Here is a 22,481-nt window from a genome sequence, read left to right as displayed (position 1 = left end):
CAGACACAGATACTGACACACATACACACACACAAGCAGACACGCACATACACACACAGGAGACCGAAAGAAAATCACATAAAATGCAACGAAATCTGCTGCATGAATTAAACAACAATAACAGCAGCAGCACCAACATAGACGACAACAACAACAAAAACAACAACAATCAGCAGCAGAGATACATGAAATATTCAAACTAACTAAAAGCAAGGCAATTCATAAGAAAATTCCTGAAAATCCAAAGCACAACTCAGCAGTTGTTGCTGCCGGGCACATGACGCTAATGGAGCATCGCCTGGCCCAACCACTGGCACCGCCACCCGCTGCACCAATGCTTGCCAAACTGTGGCCTTGGCTGCGGCATGAGGCGTGGCCGTGGCTGCATAAATCAAAGTAAGTTCCATTTGCTCAACTCTGCTGTTTGTTAAATTTTAGTTGGTTTCTTTCCACAAAAATTTTAATTAATTTTTAAGCTTTCCATATAAACATAGAATTATATACATATAAATATATAAATATATATATATATATATATATATATATATATATATATATATATATATAAATAAATATATATATATATATATATATATATATATATATATATTTGTATATATATATATATATATATATATATATATATATATACAAATATATATATATTCCAGTCTGGTTGTTATTTTTATCGTTTGCTTAGAGAAGAGTAAAACTTAACTAAAAATATTTAACGCCAACGCTGAGCTTCGCTATTTATAAAGATGCCGCTTGAGGTTTAAGAGGCGCTTGCCACGCCCAACTCACACCTGTTTTATTGGCGCCAAAGTCCACTTGAGCTGCTTGAAGTTTAAGTCGGAAATTGTCGCCGGCAGCTATGGCATTTCAGAGGGTATATAAATAGCTCAAGAGCAAACAGTTTGAGGTGCGACGGATTCTTGACATGGATAGCAGACGATAAACGAAACTTTTGAGCGCCTTACGTCAAAATTTGAATTTTAATTTGAAGTTCTGCAACTGGAAATTAAATAAGAAGCACCTGAATGAGTTTTGGACTAGAATGTGTTTTAGAAAAAGCTAATCAGCATTTAACTTATTCTTATCACTAATGGCTTTACCTATACCTAAGTTATTAGTTAAGATTCCGACCTCCCGTCGAACAGTCGCTCGAAAAGTGGCTGTCAAAAATGTTATTTAATGAAAAGCCATAAAAGTGCGTAAACCGAAAAATCAATGCGTCGTCCCAAGCCCACAGTCACAGCTGTGGCCAGCTGCGCCCGCCCCCCCTAAGCCACGCCCCCGAATAGGCCAGTACATGACCAGCATCAATAAGTTTTCGGAGCGTTGAAACTTTGGGACAAACAGCTGCTGCTGTGGTTATGGCTGCTGTGAAAATGAGCAAAAAATTTATTTACACACACAGCCACACACACACACACACAAACACACAACTGAATCACAAAGAGCATTTTAAGTTTGCCTCTGTAGACGAGTCGACGGGGTGTGAGGCAAGGACCAGTCGATAATCAGTGTCCTGGGCGCTGGCTGCGGGGCAACCCAAAATCGACTCGAGCAGTGCAAATTTGAGGTTAATGCACAAATAAATCTGCCACAAATTGAAAGACATCAAAACTGGCTGCTCACGTAGTGCCTCAACCCAAAAGCAAATGGCCAGTAAAAAAATATATATATATACATAATGTATATATATGATGTATATATAGAGAGAGCGCAAGCAAGTCGCAAAAAAGAATGATAATTATTAACGCTCAACTGCGTCTCAATCAACAATATTTTATCTGGCACAGTCAGGCGAGTCCCGAGTCATGAGACTGCGCTAACGCCCAGTTTCCAAGTGTTTCATTTGCTAATATACCCTAGAGCAAGTTTAAATTTCAAATATATATATATACATATAGGTCTGGAAGGTGTCAAATAAGTGTTTGCCCTGTAAATATAATGTTTACTATATAATGTTTAGTTTAACCTTATGTGGCTAAAGCTTGCATAGGCAAGCCTGCTAATCGATAAATATCGATTTCCTGTCTCATTCTGAAGTTAAGCTTTGCATGTTTGACTTATAGGTACCATTTATATATACATATATATAAATATAAATATGCTGTAAATGTGACATTGAAGCATTTTAAGATTTTTTAGATCAATTCTTACTTCCCTCACCTCGGAGTTAAGGATGAAAGTTTTTGTTTATGAAAGTGAAGAGAGGTAGAAGAAGAGAGCTGCTGGCCAAGACATTAAAAATGATAACATAATAATATTCTTAAGCTTCTGCAGTCATTTATCGTTTCCTCGAATCGATAAATATCGATGAAGAGTCAGATTATGAGAAAACTCATATATAAAAAAAACTTTCAATAATTCCAAATTGATCTATTACAAATCGACTGGAAATATTGGTTAAATACTACTGGGTATCTGTTAGTCAAGCACATGTTACTTGGGTGTATTCTTAGTTGTTTTATATTTGTCTTCCGGCCGCAGTTGCGAAAGACTGCGACAGAGAGGAAACCGCCAGCTGATATCGTGCGCCTGCTAACTTCCGATTTCCGCTGCGCGCTGTGATTGAGCGTCGCTTTATTTCCTGTCAAAATGCGAAACCTCTAAGATAGGCGCCTACGCCTGGACTCGAAACGAGTCAATGCTCTATGCTCTACCACACACTTTTCCGTTTCATTGCTGGCCAGGCTCATGATAAACTTATTAGGCAGACTCTTCACTCTTTAAGCAGCTGGGATTGGGCGCAGGGGCAGGCGCTGGGGTCTCGGCTTGTTAGCAGCGGAGCGTGTCGACTGCCTATTTCGAGTCGGTTAAAGTTTTGGATGTCGCACACTTGAATTGGGTCTTGTGTGGGGCTGATGGTGGTGGTGGGGTCCTTTTGGCTGCCTGTCGGCATCAATGTCAGTGATTTATCACAAGGCACAGGCACATAAATAAACACCGGCCTGACACTCGGCGGTCTTCAGAGTCGTTTGGCATCGCAGTCAGTGTCGGAGTCGGATTCGGGTTTCTTTTTTGACAGTGTGCGTTGCTTCGATTTGGTTTACGCATCAATGGATTTATCCCCTGGCCCACGCTCAATTCCCCGTATACCACCTCGCTGGCCCGCCCCCTTCCACATCGCAGTGTTTCCTTTTCATTTGACGCTTTGTGCACTTGACTTTGGCGGTGTTGCTGCGATTTGCTGGCTCTAACGACCCTCATTGTTTGACACTTGGCGTTGATTTTTTCTTCTTTTACTTCTTTTTTCGGGCCAAATAACAGCCAGACCCGAGCAGCAGGCTTCATCTTATCTTGCCAGGATAATGGCAGGACCCGCGCTCCTGATGCTGCCGCTGCTGCTGTTGTTGTTGTTGTTGCTGTTGTGGCTGCCGGTTTTGGCTTGCGACATTATTTTCACTTTATTGAAAACTTGTAGCCGAAATTGATTTTCTGCGTCTCCTGACATCGCATTCCAAGCCCAGGGATTTGACATTTTCGCTGTTACCCGCTCATGTTCGCGTAGTCGCTGCTCCATCTTCCCGCTCCACACGCCCATGGCAAAAGCTATTCCCCAGCGTCGCCAAGCTTGCCTGCCTTCGACCTATTACTATACCCTTTTGCCTGGGCTAGTTCTATTTTCAGTTCCAGTTTGTAAGCTGCTTTAACACATGTCATTGGCCTTGTCATTGGCCGAATGAAATGAATTGTTTTGTGTGCTTTATGAATATATTTTAATAATATATTAATATGTGCGTATATAGATATATAGTATATAGAATGTACGATTCTTAGAGGCAGTTAATAGCCCCATTTTTTCATTCATATTATCAATACATCTCGATGATATTTTGCTTATTTATTTTTATTTTTTATTTATTTTTATTTATTTTTATTTATTTTTTATTTATATTTATTTATTTTTATTTATTTTTTATTTATTTTTATTTATTTTCAGAATCAGACTCATATATGATTTATATTTTAGTTACTTTACTTTAATTTTTATGCAGCATTTATTAAAATTTCTAAATTTAACACATTTGCATAAAAGTGTATTAAAAGCTTCGACAATTTCCAATTTTGGTGTCTTTCTTCATCTGGCCTTTTGCTCGTTTTGTTTTCTACCAAATTTATTTCGCATTTAGTTGAATACTTTTTGGCATTTGGCTTGAAAATTTCGCATACATTTATTTTAAAGACTGTAATTTCATTTTATTCTCATGCTAATGTCCTGGGTGGTTTCGATGTGCCACCTTCCTCACTCACTAATCCAGCCCCCCTCTCTCTCATTCTCCCACTCACTCTCTGCGTGTGCTTCTCGCTTTCTTTGGCAGTGACTTGCAGTTGGCGTTAGGGACTTTTCAGCTTGCCTGACTTTGGTCTTTTAATATTATTAAGTATTTATTTGCGCACATTCCACTCTTAATGTGTTTCGGCTATGAAGTGAGAATGCAATTTTTTTTGTGAATGAAAATCAATTGAAGCTGTGAATCTATATATATAAATTTATTTTTGATTTTTTATATATTTTCTGTGTATTCATGTTTTAGCATTTTGACAAATTATTACCGCGTGTTCGATTGAAAAGCACGAACAAATTAGAATTTCGCCGTGCAATTCCAATGTTTTATATCAATAAATTTATCAGAACTATGGCCATATATGTATATATAGTGCTCTGTAAGAGCTGTAGCTCGCTGTTTATTCATTTTGTTTTTGTTCGGCTCGCTGTTATCTCTTTTAGAATATTTTAAATAAAATTCGCTATGCGGACCCAAAGTCCTGGAACAATAAAAGCAATCAGTGCTTAAAAATCAAATTCAATTTGCGCATATTCAGCATATTCCGGACTCGCCTGCCAGTTGTTGCTTTTGCTTTTGCTTTTGCTTTTGCTTTTGCATTTGCTTTCGCTTTTGTTATTGCGGCATTTCTCTCTTTTATTTTCATACAATATTTTTTTAAAATTTATAACAAAAATGCCTGGCAAAAAGGAAAAGACAACATAAAGAGGAGAAATTTTTTCGGGCATTACTATGAAATGGCAAAACAGGGACAAAGCCGGGCGAGTGCGACGTTAACGCGGTTCAAACTGGCAAATCATAAATATTCCTGAATCAACAGAATATGATGAAAATCCATAAATCATTGTGTGTGTGTGTGTGTGAGGCAGTGTGGGTAGCTCTTTGCAAGGATTCCGAATGCAAATCAACTGTGTCAAAACTTTGGCTACCAAGTGAGCAGCAGCCACTGCCACTGCCACTGCCACTGCCACCGCCACTGCCTGCCTGGGCCGAGCAAACAAATAATGAAGACGAATGCAAACAGCAGACAGCAAAACACCAAGCAAATAGCAGTCGAGCAGTTGCCCCGCTCGAGTGGGTGGGCTGATGCGATGAGAAAGTGTACAAATACAATGGACCGAAACCGAGCAGCCGGCAGCGCGGCTGTAAGACAAGAGAGAGGAACAGCTGAGCAGTGCCTCAGCAATGCTGCCAGAGCTTGGCTCAAGTGTAGCAAAACAAAAAGAAAAAACACAAGTGAAACATGTTGCAGTTGCAAGTGGCACGACTTAGAGCTATCCTCTAGGGAATAAGGGCGGCTAATACTGGCAAGATGAAGCTTACCAAAGGAAACTTCAAACACCACAGCTGTCAGAGGCTATGATAGTATTATCGATAACATGAAAAAGTATATAGATAACTTATAACTTGAAGACCCTAGCTAATTGAACAGAACACATAAAACTTATATATAAATAAATAATAATATTTAATTATTCATGTCATATAAAATATGTTTGCTTTTTAAGAACTATCGATAGTTCGATAAGTAATCGATACTTTATGTGTTATAGCGCATATCCATTATATACGGCGTATCCATTCGATACAAATCTCTAAATCCGTTTCTATATTCAAGGCCATATACGGCCATAACTCAAGGCTACGAACAGGGTATCGAAGACGCCTTTTGTCTTGTTTTAATGCGATAATTTCATTCGCAAGAATTTAATGGAAAATTATTTCAGCTATTTTCATAACGCTGCTCGGCATTTCTTCAGTCCAAAAAAAAAAAAAATAGAATAAGAAGAAACTCGAAAGCCCCGGCCAAACTTTGCGCTCATATTTCCCCAAACCAATTTGCGAATGGTTAACAACAATGGCAGGACGACGAAAGGAAGTCAGCCAAAGCAGTTAGTGGGATTCACTACAGACAGCATCAGTTCCAGATGCGAACTTCGAAATTAAAACTTAAATTCAAATGCGGATGCGAGTTGGATGGGCTGGTGGCTGATGGCTGGGGTCTGGTGGCTGGTTGGGGGTCAAATTTGTTGCAGCGAGCTCTCAATGAAATTTTATTGTGTGCCACGTTGGCAACTCTGGCACGTTAGCCAAGCGTAAAATTAAACGATTGCAGTCAGCGGCAAATGTAGTCGAAATCAGTGCCAACTCCGAGCCAGGCCAAAACGAACTTGTTGCGCTACGCTCTCGTTTTTGGTCAGGTTAACTAAAATTTATTGCAGCTTTGCAATTAGCACGTGGCAAGAGCTGTTATTGGTGCATATTAAAGATGTCGAACAGCTTGAAACTGTGTCTGCAAGCCAATAAAAGAAAGTCCAATACAGAAAAGTAGCGCAAACTCAGCGGCAAAGAGAGAGAAAGCGTGTGTGTGTGTGGCAGAGACAGAGGCAGTCGGCTGCTTGTAGCGCGAACTTGTCCTCATAAAACTTGAAATTGAAAAACTTTTAACTTAAATTCGAAATATGCACAATATGTGTGTTTATACACATTTATATATATGTATATATATTTATATATAAAGTTTGTGCGCAATTGAGAAAAAAAATATAAAATCTGGTAGGCAAATCGAAACACTTTCGCCTGATTACAAACGCGCAAATGATGCGTGCCTAATGCGCATCGAGGCCAATATATATCTACATATATGTGTATATATACATGTGGAATGTGGGTGGCTGGCTGGGTTGGACTCAAACTAACCACAAGCGTGGCAACCAAATTGACTTTCCAGCAGTGGCAGTGGCAGTGGCAGTAGCAGTCAGTCGCAACGCTTCCATCCTATAGCATATGTCTTCACTTCTGCCTAAAAGTAGGCAACATGACAAGGCAATGACAAGCACAAGCTGCCAGCCAGACATTTTTTAATAAAACAAGAAAGCCCCAAGTGTTGAGGTAGGACGCAGTGCCAATACCCTGGCAGAGCGATAATAAGTTGAAGTAACTGCAAGCTGCAGAGCTACCTTGATATTCTAGTGGATGTGTGATATAAAAATGGTTATTTTGTGAGGGTTCGAATTTATATACATATATTTAATAATAATAGTTATAGTTTCCATACCTCAATCAGTACACTTAGATTAAAATCAAGCTCCTTTATTAGAGTATTATTTATGGTATATTTCTTTCTTCTTCTTTATAAAGGCATTACTCTCTAATATATGAGCCCTTCTATTTAACATTCTCTATTTGATATTTGAACTAATATACCCGCTTTACAATTCTAGCCAAGAAACATGCATAGAAAAATACGAGAAAAAAATGTTGCGTCAGGCAAACGCTTAACATATGGCATACAGAGCAAAAACAGAGTGATAGAAATGAACAGAAAGAGATAGAAGAAGAGACAGATAGTGAAAGAGTGTGTGCTAAAGAGAGACAGGCATACAACTAAGACGCACACTAAGCTTCAGCACAGTTTTGAAGGCACAAGGAGGTTTGGGTCTGGCTAGGCGGAACGTCATATGGATATGAAGCGTAGACGACGTCGTCGGTGGCTGGCATCATATTAAACGCGCCAGAGATAAACACAGACGGTACTAAATTAATTCTGCTCAATTTGCATTAAAATATATATACACATACAGCTGACATATGTGTGTGTGTGCTGAGGATCTGGGTGCCGGGAGCTAAGCGAATGACAGAGCTGAGAAAAATTGTCTGCGTATTTGTATGCGTGTGTGTGTGTGTGTGTGAGTATTTTAGTTACATTTGCTCAGGCTGTTTTCATATTGTCTGTGTGTGTGGGTGTTCGCATGTGTGTGTGTGTGTGGGTGTTCATGTGTGCCAGCGTATGTTAGTTTATTTAATTTAAAAGCCTGAGGCCTTTGGAAGAGAGCCGGTCAAAAAATTCTGTACGAGTCTGAGACAATCCTGAGTTCATTCGCCAGATGAATCAGTCTCTCCTTCTTTCACTCTCTCTTTCTCTCTTCATCTCCTACTTATTTTCTTTGTTTTCTTACGCCTGTTCACAGCTGTCGCAAAATTTTGGCACAGCTGCCTGATATTTTTACAGCTGAGCATTTTTTGGGCTTTTAAGGTCAGCGACAGGTACAAATTTGGTCTTGTTGTTAGCCAAAGCCACGCCCACATTGCGATACACTGTTCTACATACAGTTGGCAGCATCACATGCTCTGTAAACAGCTTTGTTAGGCATATTCAACTTCAACTATCTAAAACTTAATTCAATAAACGTTAAGGTTTCGATCTGAGAGAAAGGCCAAAAGGATATATAAGAATATTGTTGTTGTTATCCCAGGAGCAAATGCAAGCGAATACAAAAATATGAATATCAAAGCAGGTTATAAAGAACAAGCATACATATTTATATATATTATGTTGGAATATGTATAGACATATAAATATACCACAAATAAATGGCCAAGGAAATTGCGGCAGACACTTTTTTTGGGCATTGCCACAGCAGCCGGCAGATGGGCCACGGATTGAGGCGCTGGTGGTGCTACCGAATTTGTGGCCTCAGTGGATTTGCTTACTCGTTTTACATCCCACACCCGCCGCCGCGCCCCATCCACCCGCCCGGTTATTGTCTTTTACATCATCGCTTTACTTAGCATAAGTACACGCAAAAACCAACAACAAATTGCCGCACATCCCCATGCATCCCCAACCCCATTTGCCCCCTGTCTTTGTTGTTTTTTCTTCGGGTGTTGGTTGGAGCATTTTCTTGCGCCGCGTGAGGCTGACACCGCCGGCTGTTCCGGCCATCCAGCAGCGCTTTGGCAACCCAGCTGAACGCCTTTGCCATTGTTAACATTTATTTTTATTTTATGCACTCACAGCCATCAGCCAGCCCCCTCCCCCGCAGATCCCAGTCCAGCGGCGCACAGTGCGGCTTGAGCTCCAAATAAGTATGCACAGCACGGGGCAGACAGCGCTGGGAGTCTGGCTCCACTGCCAGATCCACTGCTGCGACTTTGCCGGCTGGTTAATATTATTGACTGCTTTGTGCGTGAATTCAGGTTGGGGCATGGCCGTTGGGGGCGGAGCACTGTTGTTGTGCGCGTGGGCGCGTGCCAAAGCCAATATTTAGCTAATGGTCTTCATATTTTAAATATTGGCGCACTGCGTGCCACAGTCGTGCGGCATGTGGACGGGGCGGAGCGGGAGTTTAAATAACATTTTTGAGCAGGCAGCGTTTGACTTTAAAGCGCGTTTGCGCTGTGGGCGTGGCAAATGTAGAGAGCTAGCCTGAACGTGTGAATCGATGCACAGCTGAAGCAAATGTTTGCAGCGCAAAATGTTTAAATTAAAGTTCAGAAACACGCACACACACACACACACACGTGCGCGTAAATGCAATTTCATTTGCGGCCATAAATTGAGCGAGCGAGAGGGAAAACTCATGCAAAAAAAAAATTGTGTCCCATTTCCTTTAATACTATTTCCTTTTTTTACAGTTTATTTTTTCTGCTATTTATTTGCAAATGTCACGAAGTGCGATATACGCCCTACATTGGTTTTGGGGGCGTGCCATGGTTGGCGGTTGCCGTTGCAACGATTGAGATAAATGTATATTTCGTTGTTCTTCTTTGGCATATAGAGAGCGCGACTGCTACATGATTTGCGGCATGACTGTGGGGCATATTGAAAGACACAATGATATTGGTTAGATTTTGAATTCATAGAAACAGCAATAGCAATACAATTATCATAGTGCTTCCTTGCTTTTGGTTGTCGAATGTCGAATGGTAGCCGAAGAAACTATGAAGTGTTTTTCATCACTAAGAGTCTCGCTCTTTATACTCCTACCTTTATGGCATATCAATAATGGGCTAACAATAATGTGATTTGCTCACAAGTTCAATCCATTCTCATATAAAATATGAATACATTAAGTTTATCTAACCACAAAGTAAAGCAGACAACAATTCACTGAAATGCTTCATGTGTAGTGACACCTCAATGGGTTTCCCTGTTTTCTCCACTTTTTAGCACACTTAAGTACTAGTGATAGCGCCCTTGTGAGATTGGATTAAAAAGCCAACCATGCGCAGTGCTCGAAAATTTCAGCAAACTGAAATCCATAGCCACAAGTTGGGCGAGAGTGCCAAATCTTTGTGGAGCAAACAACAATAAAACACACTCGCAAAATAAACCATAAAAACGTGCTGAAACCGCAGCAAAATACACACACACACACACATAGAGACAGGGAGAGATACCTACACACAGCTACACAAAGAAAGGGTTATAAGCATATGACAATTTCAATAGTTTCGCAAGGCAAAAACGCAGCGCTGTGTATGCGGAACAAGTGAATAGAGCTAAAATTGTGAACACACAAATATCAACACACACACTCGCACACACACGTGCGAAAACAAAGATGAAAAGTAGCGGCGGACAAGTAAAGTTATATTGATGTCAAACATGCGCCAAAAAAAAACAACTAAAAACAGCTTAAAAAAATTAAAAAAAAAAAACACAAAGCCAAAACAAACAAAACAAAAGCGGAGCCAAGCGAGCGTCGCCTTTGTTACCAAAGTGAGCACAAAAAGCCGCTCACCAAATAACTGGCACAGTAGCAGTTAGAGGGGGAGGGGCTGTAGCGGTCTATTGGGGGCGTGGGCTGCACTGCTCGACTGGCACGGCTGCTGCTGCGGCCATTGAGGCCGAAGCAATGCAAACGATTTTCAAAACTGCGCTGCGTATACGTAATCTGCCATGAACCAAATATGCGAAGCGCCACAATAACGGTTAAGGGCGCACAACGATGGGCGTGGCAGATGGTAGCGCACCCTGCCCTCCGCTACCTAAAACTTTTTTGTTATGTTCTGATGGAGCACCAAAAAATTGAGGACATATACGCGGCAACAATTTGTGCACAGTTTCTCAAAAAAACAGGACAAGTGGAAAAATGGCATGAAAGGGATGATGTATGCTATAAGATACCCTGTAAAGTTTTGATAAATGTAGTTTATGAGTGTATAAATGAATTATGTGAAGTAAGAATGGCGTTTGGAGTCATAGAAAACTGCTTCAAATGTCAATTGAAGTTCGGCTTTCGCCTGTTTATATACTGAAAATAAGTGTTAGATATACAAGATAAATAGATAAGAGATTGAAGATGCTAGCAGCTGGTATTTCCACAAAATAAAATCGATTAAAAAAACCTTTTTTACAAGAAAAGTCGTATTATTCATTAGCTTGGATCAGCAGATGAAGTAATTCTTATGGAATATGAAACTTTTAATTTTTCGAATCAAAATCTGAAGTTTTTCTGAATTATTTTTGTTATTCCATTAAAGTTTTCTAAATTTGTACTACATTCCTACAGATATCTAAAATATATCTTCAATAAATGAAGCTGCACAAAAATATTATTGCATATGGCATATTGAATCATAGTAGAAGTAGTAAACCCCTTTTGCTCATGCCATTTCCTAATGGTTACAGGGTGTATAGCGGCTGAAAAACGAGCACAAGTATTCCTGGCTAAATGATTTGCCAATGGATGAGGACGCTAAGTGAGCGCCTGCAGCTATGCAATGCTTTTTTTGCTTTCTGGTTGCTGTTTTTGTGTTTTCTTTTTGTATCGTTCGTTTTGGCCGCCTAATTGCTTACGCTGTCAAGATACACTCACACACACACTCGCACACACTCGCACAGGCACATGCATATGCTGGCTGTGCATACATTTTAATTTGTTTACTTTTTGGCATTGTTGTGCGGCGCTGTGCCTGGCACCGAGTTAGGCAACCGAAGGCGTCGCCGGGCTCTTGCCTAAAACTAAATACACTTTTACGTGACTTGGCGACATCAACGTATATGATTTTGATGGCAGCCATCACCACGTGCTCATTAATGCGCCACAGGGGAGCTCGCCAAGGGGGCTGATTGACGTGTGTGCAATTCCCGCCACAGTCTGCCAACGTGTGTGTGTGTACGCATGTGGTGTCTATAGATTAGACTTGGAAGTTATTCGTTTAACTCTTAGTGTCAGATTTGCAGCTTGAATGAATGCCAGATTTACAGCTATTTATGTGTGAATCAACATATTGCCTTATTAATCAAACAGCTTCAATTGACATACTGATGCTCATCATTATTGCTTGAAAATGAAAACCTTTGAAATTAATTTGAGTTTAGAAAATATCATTTTATATAAGAGTTAAGCTTAAGCTGTATGAATAGGTGAAACAACTCGGTTTTAGCTGTAACATAATCTCTAGAAATTGTTTAAGATTAATCCACATTTTATATATTTTTTAAGAATTTTACGCTATTATTTTTTTAATCATATTATTTAATTTAGCACATGAAATATTCAAAATTTAAAGCCCAAAGAAATAGACAAAATCAAATTAAAATCAGCTAAAATTTTTAAACATTTCAATTTACTTCGTTTTCTTACCCCACCAATCAAAAATGCATATAGAAAATAGTCATGCCACGCCCACTTATACACACTACTTCATCAAACCGCTTTCAGCCATTTCCTCAAAAAGAAATGTCGAATTTTACAGTTCTTATTGCTGCTCTTGCGGCCGAGGAAGTCAAACATAACTGCGTTTTATACGTTCTAACGTCGTGCAACGTGCTCCTGGGCTAATTACCATTGGTTATGCATATATATATATATATATATATATATAAATATATATATATATATATAAATATATATATATATATATAAATATATATATATATATATAAATATATATATATATAAGTATTCTATGCTTTTATTAAAGTTAAACTGGCACAAAAGGATCTGCACGCACGCTGCTGCTGAATGGAGCTGTGGAAAACAAATTTCCTGCCCACATTGACACTGATTTCATTTCATTTAATGGCGGCCCAGAGCAGGCTGGGCTCGCTGGGGCTGAAACGATTTCAATGGCAGCGTCGGCATAAAAGTACGGAAAATCGGAAAATGCAAGCAAATGTGAGGCAATGCAAAACGCGGCATTTAACACATTTTGTGAAAGGAAGCGCGAGCACACACACACACACACATACAGAGCACCACATCAGCCAGGTAAATGGCAGATGCAACCATACAAACGTATTCAGCCAAGCCCCAGCAAGGCAAGTCACCCAGACAGCCACACTATGGCCCTATAAAATGCTTACAAAATGTTGTTTTATACGAGCAGAGCGGCGCGTGTGTGTGTGTGTGTGTGTACGTGTATTTTACATGTGACGCACGTGTGCAGCAGCAACAACAAGAACAACATAGCTCGAAGCAACAGAGCCGGGAAGAGCTGGCAAAAAAAGCATAAATCGCTTCACATGCGCAAACAAACTGCTCTGCAACAGCCCCCATTTCCCCCAGCCCGGCCCCTTACTGCTTTTCTCTCTTTCTTCCTCTCTCCCTTTATCTTTGTGTGTGTGTGTGTGTCAGCACTCATTAGGATTAATTTTCCGGTTGCAGCATAAACTGAAGCTTACAGCAGACACACAGCAGGGCAACAGGCAGACGACTGCGCTTAAGTGTTCGTCGCGACTGCCCGTCGTTGCCCGGGCGAGCCTTCAAATGCAATAAAACAAAGCAACAAAAAAAACAGCTATAGAAGTTCTTAAACTATAATATGCTAAGAATTAAATACACTTCAAATATATAGTATAGATATATAGCGCTGCTTTATAATTAAATGTGGCTTAGCAAAGCTAAATGTTTCATATTTTCTTGATTTTATATATATGATAATCATTTAATCAACAGAGCTTATATAAAATTGTCCAAAAGACTTGAAGCTTACATTGAAAGTGTTTTAAGATCTTTCAATCTCTGCAATATTTAAGTGCGTTCTTAGATATATGCAATCCTGTTTCTAGATATATGCAATCTGCTGACCTGCAGCATATCTGACTTGATCAACCCAGCTGCACTCTTAGCTGACTTCGCTTAGTTATAACAGCCTTCTGCTTTGACGCTCTTGCACAGTAAGCTCGATCATCTGTAACACAATAAATGCCTTAATTGTCATGCCTTTAGTTTTGGTAGCGTATTAAAACCAGTGTATGTGAACTTCCTTTTAGTTCTGCTCTGGCTGCCTGCAGCCCCTGCATCAACGAAGCTGCACTTCTCTTTGTTGTTGAGGGGGAGGCTTAAAAAGAAATAGTTAAACTGCATAAAATTTAATCAAGAGCGCTGAATGTCAGCCTGGCCCTGGCTGGTTACGACTGCAGCACTCGACGGCTCGACCCAAAGAGATTCAAGCACATACGCACGCATACGCACACACACACATAGAGAGAGAGAGCGAGAGAGAGAGAGAGGGGAAACCAGCACGTAAAGCAGCCAAATGACATTTTATCATCAAAGGTAGGAGACAAGCGTCGGCAACCAGCAATAAAATGAATGAGCAACCGAACGCAGGCGATGGCAAGGCCGCAGGACGAAGGACGAAGCGCAACGATGAAGAGCATTTTGTGTGCGCTGAAGGATAACCTACATTTTACTTTTCATTTTTAGTTTGCCACTTTATGCACGTCTGCATGTGCTAGGCGAACGTGTGGGTGACTCTACCTGTACGTGTATCTGCGTGTGTGTGTGTGTGTGTCTGTGTGTTACATTGCAATGACAAAGCAAAACTTTCCAATTAACTTTGATTAAAAAGTTTCCACTATCGCCATACAATGTAAACATGAGAAATTTGTTTGAATCCTTCGCGCCTTTTCCCCCTCTCTCTCTCTCTCTCTCTCTTTCTCTGGCAGCCAATCAATGGGCGTGTCCGCCTCTGGTATCTGTATCTGTGGTCTGTGGTCTTGGCCAGGTGAGCTGCACATAAAATCAATTTGCAATAAAATCAGTAAGTTGTATTTGTTCAGCACAAACAACAGACGAACATGGCCCAAACAGCAGAATCTATCCAAAGCACTGGATGGTGGCAGAGGCGGAGTTGCCTGAGTGGCATACAATGTGCACAGTGCACAATGTGGGCTGTGGGTTGTATAGCTATCAAAGCATTGCAGCGACTAAATAGTTATTGCCTCGCAGCTTACTTGGCTTGAGGGCGCAGCTTGGGGCGGCGTAAGCCCGTCAATAAATCAACAACTAAATGAAATGAATGAAATGAGTGCATAAATGCATTACAAATACATGCACACAGATAGCGAGTGCGGCCAGCCCAAAAGGTAACCGCAGTTGAGAGTGCAACGGCCAGTGGCAGCAACAAATGTAACAACAACAACAGCCTGCCATGCGCCTGCGCCTGTGTGCGTTGCAATGAATAAATTTGCAATATTTGTTTTCATTTCATTCACTTAAAATGTTGTGTTACTTTAACACTGCAACAGCAGCAACAACAACTGCAACAATTGCTGCAAGCTGCGACAGCTCGTTGTCAACTGCTGGCAGCAAGGGTGCTCGGAGAACTTACTCAATTGAAAGCCACGATTGATTCAGCATCCTTTTTTCCATTATCATATCTCGTGGCTATTTCATTCGCATTACCAATGACCGATGGCCGAGCAGCTAAGCGTGACAGTTCTGTTGCCAGTTCATAAGCTTTCAGCTCACTATTTAATGCGGAGCTCAGCTCGTGCGTGACACGAAGTAGCTGAAGTGTGAAAATTTGAAAATATTACTTGAATATTAGCATATACTGATGTGATTATCAATGCCAGCCAGACTAGTCTACCTTAGAATCAGTATACTCTTAACACGCTGTGGACGAGCATTCAAAGTAACCTCAATATATTTCATTATATTTGCATTAATGCTTATATATATATATATATTTAATTGCCATATTCAGCTCGTCAAGTGCAACAAATATGTTTTATAAAATATTTTAATTGATAGAACAGGCAAATTCTTGTCAGCTAGATGAGAAGGTTAATTCATTCAATCAAGCTAATCGCTCTGTCATGAAGCTTTTACTATCTAAAGTTCAATTAACAACATTTTGCTTTTACAGCCCGTACAGAGAGCAAATGAAACATTTAATGCTGCTGTCGATTACATTTCTGGATCATTTGTTATATGTGTTGCAAGTGCTGCGCCAAACTGGCTGAAATTGTATAATCGATGCTCATCTCTAATTCCATTTTCGTTTGCCAATTCGTATGCGTATTCGTATTACAATTTCGATTGATATTGTTCGACTCGTGCTGCATTCAATATAACCACAAATGGCACATCCATTAGAGATGCAGCTGCATGGCAATATACAAATTTGCAACAGCAATCCGCAATTTGCTTATAAGCAACAGCAACAACAACAACAACAACAACAACAACAACAACACACACACACACCCACACTCAGTCGCCCAGTTTATCGCCCGCCCATTTGGTGCACAAACAAATTGGGCAACTGTTTGTTTGTGTCCGTTTCGTCTGATTTAGCCCGCACATGACAAAAATGTTGCACAATGGCAAAAAATCTGTTAGTTGTCAATATGTGCACAGTTGGACGATTTTGCGACGTGCAACATTTGCAGAGGGCGTGGTGCAGGGGGCGGCGAGGCAAAAGGGCTCAACAACAGCTGCAGCACAGAGTGTGGCCAGGGCCAGCAGAGACAGAGACACAGACAGAGACAGAGATAGACCAAACAGCTGCAGCTTCTAAAAGAAGAGCCATATAGCAATGCAAATGTGTATGTATGTATGTGTGTGTGTATGTGTATGTGTGCATGTGTGTGTAGCTGGTAAGTAAGCGCTGTTCGTTTGCATTGCGAATCAATCGTTTTGAATGATTGATAGAAATGTTTGATATACATTTACCAGCTGGTAGCAGAACACACACATACACACACACACACACACACACAAATATATAAATAGATATACATATATGCACATGGCTTGACACTCACACACAGTATCGATCGATCGCCAAAGGCCGAATTTCAAAAATATATCAAAAATACATATATGAAAATGAAATAGAAAATAAAAATATAACAAAATATTGCACATACGCCCCATGTTCGGGGAAACGCGCGTGACAAATTTTAACGCTCTGGCGCGCCAACCGAATTTGCCGCTTGCGGCGACAGCGAATAAAGCAGAGCTATACCTAATAATTTGCTACATTAAGCAGACAAAAAAGTATATGTAAAGTGCGCGACTAGTAGATACCTGGTAATGAGACTTAATAACTTTGCGATTAACGATTTGACTTTTATAAGAACTAAAAACTCTTAACTGTCTGCAAAATGTAAGACTTTGGCTAACTAGTTAGCATTTTATATGCTAGAGTTTGGCCTTAAGTGAAGACATAAATAGAGTTAAGCTTATGAGAAAGCATTTCAGCTGAGGCATTTGCATTAGTTGCAGAGTTATTTCAAGTCAATAACTTTCGATCTTTACTTTTCTCTATTTAAGCCTTTAAATTTCAGCTTACTTCTATTGCCTTTTAAGTGACAAATGGGTTACTCAACTATTTATTTTTTCGCTGCTAAAATTGCATTTTTTTTATTTTATATATATTATATATAGGGTATTCAAATGCCATAAAAGTCGTATGCCGCCAAATGCGTTTTGCCTTGCTAAAGGTTTCTTTTTAGATGCCGCAGCAGCAGCTGCTGCATAACCAAAGGGTCTTAAAGCTGATTAAAGCACGGAGCACATTAAAAGTTTAGAAGGCCGGCCGAAATGGCTTGATGCCTTCTTGTGGTTTCCTGTTCTGATTTAGTTGAAAATCTTTGGAGCAGCGAGCACTTTAAATGAAGAGCTCGACGCACTTTTACTTTTAATTTTCTTCGTGCTTATGCTTTTTTCTGCCCTTTTCTTTTGTGTGTGTGGGTGTGTGTGGGGTCTTAATAAATAATTTGGCGAGCATAAATTTATGCTTCAATAAGCCAGCCGTTGCCAAAGTCTGTTGTTGGGCAGCAGCTCAGCCAGGTGTAGGACTTCCAAAATAAAGGAAAATGAAAAAAGCACGAAAAGAAAAGAAAACGAAAAGCATCCACTTCAGCACTGCGAAACGGAAATAATCAAGTTTACACAACGCTGAAAGCCACACGAACTTTCAATGTCCAAGCGCACTTCAGAAAGTATTTTTCACTTCGTTCTTTTTTCATATTTCCACTCATATTTTGGTTGCTTTCCCTTTCGACCCACTGTGCATTATTTAAGTTTGCACAAAAGTGGTACAGGGCAGCCAAAGAGCACAAGTGATGCAACAAGTGTTGGCTTGGCTACTACTCTTAGTTTCGATCCTTTCATTCTTTACATAAGTTGCTTTTCAAGTGAAGAGGGCACGAGCTGCCTTTATGTGACTTACAGGGTATTTTGCAGCCTTGCGTAACACATCTCTTTGCCATTTTCTTTTTCTTATATCTTCAGCTCTTCAGCTGTATCTTCAAGCAATTAGGTTTCTGTCTATCGAGTGTTCACTGTATGTGTGCCTGTTGGGTAGAAATGCTTACCAAATTTCATAATAAAAACTAAGCTTAGTTTCACGTTTGCTTTGCTTTAGCCATATATTTAAGGATTTTTATGGCTTATATTGCTCCCAATAATATTTTAAGCTGCTATTATACCCTGTAGTAATTTGAAATGGCAAAGTAGGGGTATATTAGGAATACAATAATTATATGTCCACTGGAATCAGGTAGTCAATTTGAGCTCATGATATGATATATAAAATCAAAAATATCTGAAAATGTTTAATACTTTTTATCACACATTTACGTGTTCATATTCTTGGTTTTTGTCCTAAATGATCTATTTATTAATTGTTTATAAATACATAAGCCTATAGAGTATTTGCGTGTCTAGCATACTCAACTAATTCAACTTTGTTTTCGCTTCTCATCGCTTTTTACACACACCGCAGCAGCCGCATGAGTTGTTCGTTTGCCCGTGGGTTGTGCATAAATTGTGGCATGAATGCAGCTTAACGTCTCCTACCTCTACCACACTTACCACACCTTTGCATTGCTTTTCTCTCTTTCCCTCTTATGTCATGCCCCCGCATGAGTTGCCTCGTGTACGTTGAAACAATAAACAACGTGACTTATCACATTGCGTAACTTGTGATTTAATTGGATTTATACACACGTACGTGTAGTGGGCTATCAGACAGCCACGCCCCCAATTTGCAGGCGATATTTTTATGGCATAGCTGCCATTCGCTTGGCCCGCCTGATACATAACGGGGCCTGGGGCCATGCGCATCCTGCCATTTTGCCACACATATCAAAAGCGTGGCAATCGCCAATTGCAATCGGAATCCCAATCGCAATCGCAATCGCAATCGGAATCGCACTCGGAATCCCAATCGCCGTCGCCATCGCCATCGATTGTGGTTGCGCAAAGTTTTTAATTATGTTTGCGGTTAGCAATTGGATTTTCTTTTACACGGCCACGTGACAGTTGCAAAAGTTATTGCCGTTTGATTATTTTATATATATGTATATGCAGGGCATGCATAACGTTTAACTTACGTTTTTTTGTACCCTATGGGAGGCAGGGCAAAGGGGTCGTTTGAATAAAAATGACTATTTTAAGCCCTTGAAGTACTTGAAGTTGCCTTGATTGCAATGGTATAAGAGCTAGCTGAAGGCAAATCAAGTTACAGTTGGCTCAGTTTCAATTCCATATGTTATCGATACTTCGTATGACTTATCGTTATCGTAATTTGATTTTAGATTTTTATCTTTGTTGAGCTCTTATGATAAGGATTGATGCCCGTTTCCTCCGACTACAGGGTATCTCACAGTCTATATTACAGTCTTGGCTTTAGCATTTTTTGTCGACATACGCAGTCAATATTTTGTATAGTTTTATTGCGTTGCTTCTGCTGTTTGCGCAAGGCATCAAATTGTTAAATATTACATGGCAGCTATTAAAGAGCGTGCATAAATAGTAAGCAATGCACAAATATTTACAACAGGCACAGCATACGACGTGATTAACAAAGAAAAAAGCGATGTTGATCTACTACTGGTGCTGCTAAATTCAGCTGCTGTTGCATCTGCTGCTGCAGTGCGGTGGCAAATCAAATGAGCGCCAACATGGCGTATGCGTAATTATAATTATGTAATGCAAACAGTACAAAGCGCACACAGCAGTAGCAGCACACAGTCACGGTCATAGACAGGCAAACGATACGCACACAAACACAGCAAAACACACACACACACAAGCAACCATTTTAATTAGCATATAGAACATCACGCATACGCCGCGTCGGCCGGACTCAATTTCAGGCACTTGGCATTTGGACATGCCAGTTATAATTGTTCAACAGGCTTAAAACAGACAACGCACAAGTGTGCAAAGCGGGTGGCTCGAAGGAGTTGGGGGCGAGCAGTGAGTGTGGGGCTGCTGGTTGTATAATGATAAAGTGGGATGGCACGACAGTTGCGCATTCAATTAACGCAGCACACACACACACACACACAAACAGAACTGTGCACACACACATTCTCGCACTCACAACTAGGTTAACAGTTACGTTTCGTTGCCCGCTCCCTAATCCGCGGTCTGCCACGTGCACGATTATCGAGACGCCTCGCCGCTGACACAGCCTCGCTTTTCTCACTCACTCACTCCTCGCTCGCTCGCTCGCTCTCTCCTTCCTACTCTCTATCTTTATGGGTATTCGTTTTTGGACCGACAAAAACATTTTGGCACAGCTAATCCTGGCCCCAACATCCCATCGCTTGGTGTGTCTGTGTGAATACATAATTAAACCATTCACAATTTTGAGCATTTAAATTAAATTATGACAGCAAAGTGTGGAAATTTCCCAGCGTACGCAATAGTTTCGCCAAAAGAGGCGTGCCACAGAGGCCGATGGGGCATGGCTGTTGAATATTTTGATAATTGCGTCTGCCACTTAAAGGCATATCGAACTCTGTTAATAGACAGATGCTAATTATTACCTAATTATTATTTATGCGCGTCGCTTAGTGTGAGGCACGGATACTTGTAGATGTGTGTGTGTGTGCGCCGGTGCTTATGTGTGTTAAAATACATCAATTATTCAACAGCGGAGATGTTAGAAGTAAAATGGAAAAGGTTTTAGTAGGAAATGTGATATCTGTAAAGCAAAGAATAATTGATTTGCGGATAATTGTTGCGCAATTGAGTCAATTGTTTGGCATTGAAAAAAGATTGGCAACATTCAAATAATGTCTACCATTTTTTAAAAACAAGCTTTATGCCTGGCAAAACATGTTTGAGGAAAATCTAAGTAATCCAAGATTTCTTATACAAATGTGTTTACTGTGAAATATATCATATTTTGCACATGTAGCTAAGAGCTTGTTTTAACTATTTTAATATCAATTTGAGCACTCAAAATTGTTATAGTTTTATCCTAAATTATTCAAGACTCATCCAATTTTTCAGTTTCCTAAAGCGTAAATAAAACATACTCTTGCTCATATCAATCAAAGCAAAGTAATCAAACAACATTTCCCAGCTCGCTTATCGATTGTCCTTCATTTTCATTAAAATGTACATGCCTATGTGAAACATCAATTGGAATTCATTGCTAGAGAACAACTGCGACTGACTAAAAGGCTAAAGCGGAAGTCGACTTTCATAACTTTGCTGAAAGCCGCTCGTCTATAGACTGCAGAGCGGACGGGCGGGAGGGTGGCAGGGCGAACCATTGCACGAATAGTTGGGCAAAATGTTGAACGAGTTACAAAAACCCAACTCGGAAAATCGGCAAAATAAGTGCTGAATATCCCAGAACGAAACGAAAAGTTTCGACTGCTGCGCCAAATATGAAAAGTTTGCCTCGAGTGGTTGCTGTCGCCTCCCTTCTCACTCTTCCCACATGCCACGCCCACAATCACCCGCACCCCAATCGTTTCATGCATGGGCGTTGCTGCCTTTTTGTGATTAGCATAAAACTGCCAAAGTCTGTGCAGAGGCCATAAACATTCGTACAGTCAAGACACACACACACATGGAACGCTTTTGGGTTTTTAAATACCCAAAAATATTGTTACGAGTGCAACAGCATTCGAGTCACAGTGAGACCACCAGAGAAGCCGGACTAACTGACTGCCACGCCCATCTACGGCCCCTCCGCACTGCGTCGCAGTGCTAAGTCCAAAGCTCACAATACGCCCAGTGGGCCATTGGCTATTGTGTGTAGTCGTTGGCCCATGTTTGCATGTGTTGCGCACTTGCCGTTAGGCTTACCTTGCACAGCTGTACACCCACATGCACACGCTGGCACACTCACTGGCCGACTCACTTCTTTTTGTGGGCTTCGTATTTGGCAAGCTAAACGAGTTTA

The 22,481-nt window shown here is 40.4% G+C and overlaps 1 protein-coding gene across 2 annotated transcripts in view; it reads left to right on the top strand.

Annotated features, from left to right (window-relative positions):
* Positions 1-22,481, top strand: part of LOC111599175 (protein O-mannosyl-transferase TMTC2) — a 36,502-nt gene continuing 14,021 nt past the window's right edge. For both annotated transcript variants that reach the window (XM_023314758.2, XM_030224466.1), the window contains exon 1: positions 1-396. In XM_023314758.2, the coding sequence (XP_023170526.2) occupies positions 278-396 (119 nt within the window). In that variant the 5' untranslated portion in view covers positions 1-277. The remainder of the gene's footprint in view (positions 397-22,481) is intronic.

This window comes from Drosophila hydei, unplaced genomic scaffold (assembly GCF_003285905.1).
Source record: "Drosophila hydei strain 15085-1641.00,03,60 unplaced genomic scaffold, DhydRS2 tig00008114-arrow-pilon, whole genome shotgun sequence".
Classification (NCBI taxonomy): domain Eukaryota; kingdom Metazoa; phylum Arthropoda; class Insecta; order Diptera; family Drosophilidae; genus Drosophila; species Drosophila hydei.
This window is presented reverse-complemented; position numbering and strand designations above follow the sequence as displayed.